General features: G+C 44.9%; 1 protein-coding gene across 1 annotated transcript in view; it reads right to left on the reverse strand.

Moving 5' to 3' along the window:
- TNC (tenascin C) overlaps positions 1 to 1556 on the reverse strand; it is a 92050-nt gene that overhangs the window by 21804 nt on the left and 68690 nt on the right. The window contains exon 17 of the mRNA XM_018576974.1: positions 348 to 478. Within this exon, the coding sequence (XP_018432476.1) occupies positions 348 to 478 (131 nt within the window). The remainder of the gene's footprint in view (positions 1 to 347; positions 479 to 1556) is intronic.

Here is a 1556-nt window from a genome sequence, read left to right on the forward strand (position 1 = left end):
CGAAAGACATTAGATTAAAGGGAGGTGGAAAGCAGTAATTTGTGTGCAGTAAAGCCTCCACACCCACAATATCAGAGTTGCTCATCTCAGTAGCCCCAAGCTACTTGTAAAAGTCCTCTCAGTTAAAAAAAAACACGTCAGCAACGTGTTTACCTCCCGGGACGAACGATTATTGCTGCAATAATTAACACTTCTGAAGCTATTTCGGTAATTGTGTTTTAAGCTATTGAAGTATTTTAGAACTAACTGGCTGACAACAACATGTAAGCTTTTGATGAGCGGTTAAAACTACAAAATGAACACGTGAAAGCTGCAAGGTCGGGGATTCTAAGGATGGCAGAAATTACCTTGACTGTTCCATCTACAGACTCGTAGATCAGCAGGAAACCAGAGATAATGGATCTTGGGGGTCTCCACGTGACCAGAGCTGAGTCAGCCTGGATTTCACTCGCCGTCAGGTCTCTAGGGCCATCCAATGCTGTGTGAATCAGAAAGGAAAGATTAAAGTTGCTTATCTGTCATGTTACATTTACTGTGTCTAAAGATGATCCATATAAAAGGTTATGAAGGTATTTGATTTTGTATAAAAAAACAGCATAAAGGAATATTATTCTATATTATAATATTTTATACAAGACAAAAGTTGATGAAGCCATATACAGGACTTGTGACTTGGCCACAGGAGCAAATCAGGAAATAAAGCCATTCATTGAGTGTCCAATGTTTCGGTTGGGCACGGCCCACCTTCATCTCATTTGGCCTCATGCACATGGCGCTAGGGGCTGTGGCTGAGGACTCCTTTGCCAAAAACCTGAGGATTACTGCAGCAAGAACCTGAGGATTCCTATGGCAAGAACCTGGGGATTCCTATGGCAAGAACCTGCAGACTTCTGTGGCAAGAACCTGAGGATACATGTGACAAGAACCTGAGTATTCCTGTGGCTAGAACCTGCAGATTCCTATGGCAAGAACCTGGGGATTCCTATGGCAAGAACCTGAGGATTCCTATGGCAAGAACCTGGGGATTCCTATGGCAAGAACCTGGGGATTCCTGCAGCAAGAACCTGCAGACTTCTGTGGCAAGAACCTGAGGATTCCTATGGCAAGAACCTGAGGATTCCTGCGGCAAGAACCTGAGGATACATGTGACAAGAACCTGAGGATTCCTGTGACAAGAACCTGCAGTCTTCTGCGCAGGAACCCAAGGATTCATGTGGCAAGAACCTGAGTATTCCTGTGGCTAGAACCTGAGTATTCCTGTGGCTAGAACCTGAGGATTCATGTGACAAGAACCTGCAGTCTTCTGCGCAAGAACCCAAGGATTCATGTGGCAAGAACCTGCAGACTTCTGGGGCAAGAACCTGAGGATTCCTGTGAAAAGAAGCGGAGGATTCCTGCAGCAGGCATCTTAGATGAGTCCATACAGATATGTCCATCCTTGGCTGTCCACATGTAGTCATTCATGGAACCTGTGGCTTGGGATGGATGATTGCCCCTGGATGTAGACAGATCTTCCCCTTCTTTTCATTTTTTTGTTGGTTAGAACCTGTTGGGTT

Source organism: Nanorana parkeri, unplaced genomic scaffold (assembly GCF_000935625.1).
Source record: "Nanorana parkeri isolate BGI_ZX_2015 unplaced genomic scaffold, ASM93562v1 scaffold81, whole genome shotgun sequence".
Taxonomy (NCBI): domain Eukaryota; kingdom Metazoa; phylum Chordata; class Amphibia; order Anura; family Dicroglossidae; genus Nanorana; species Nanorana parkeri.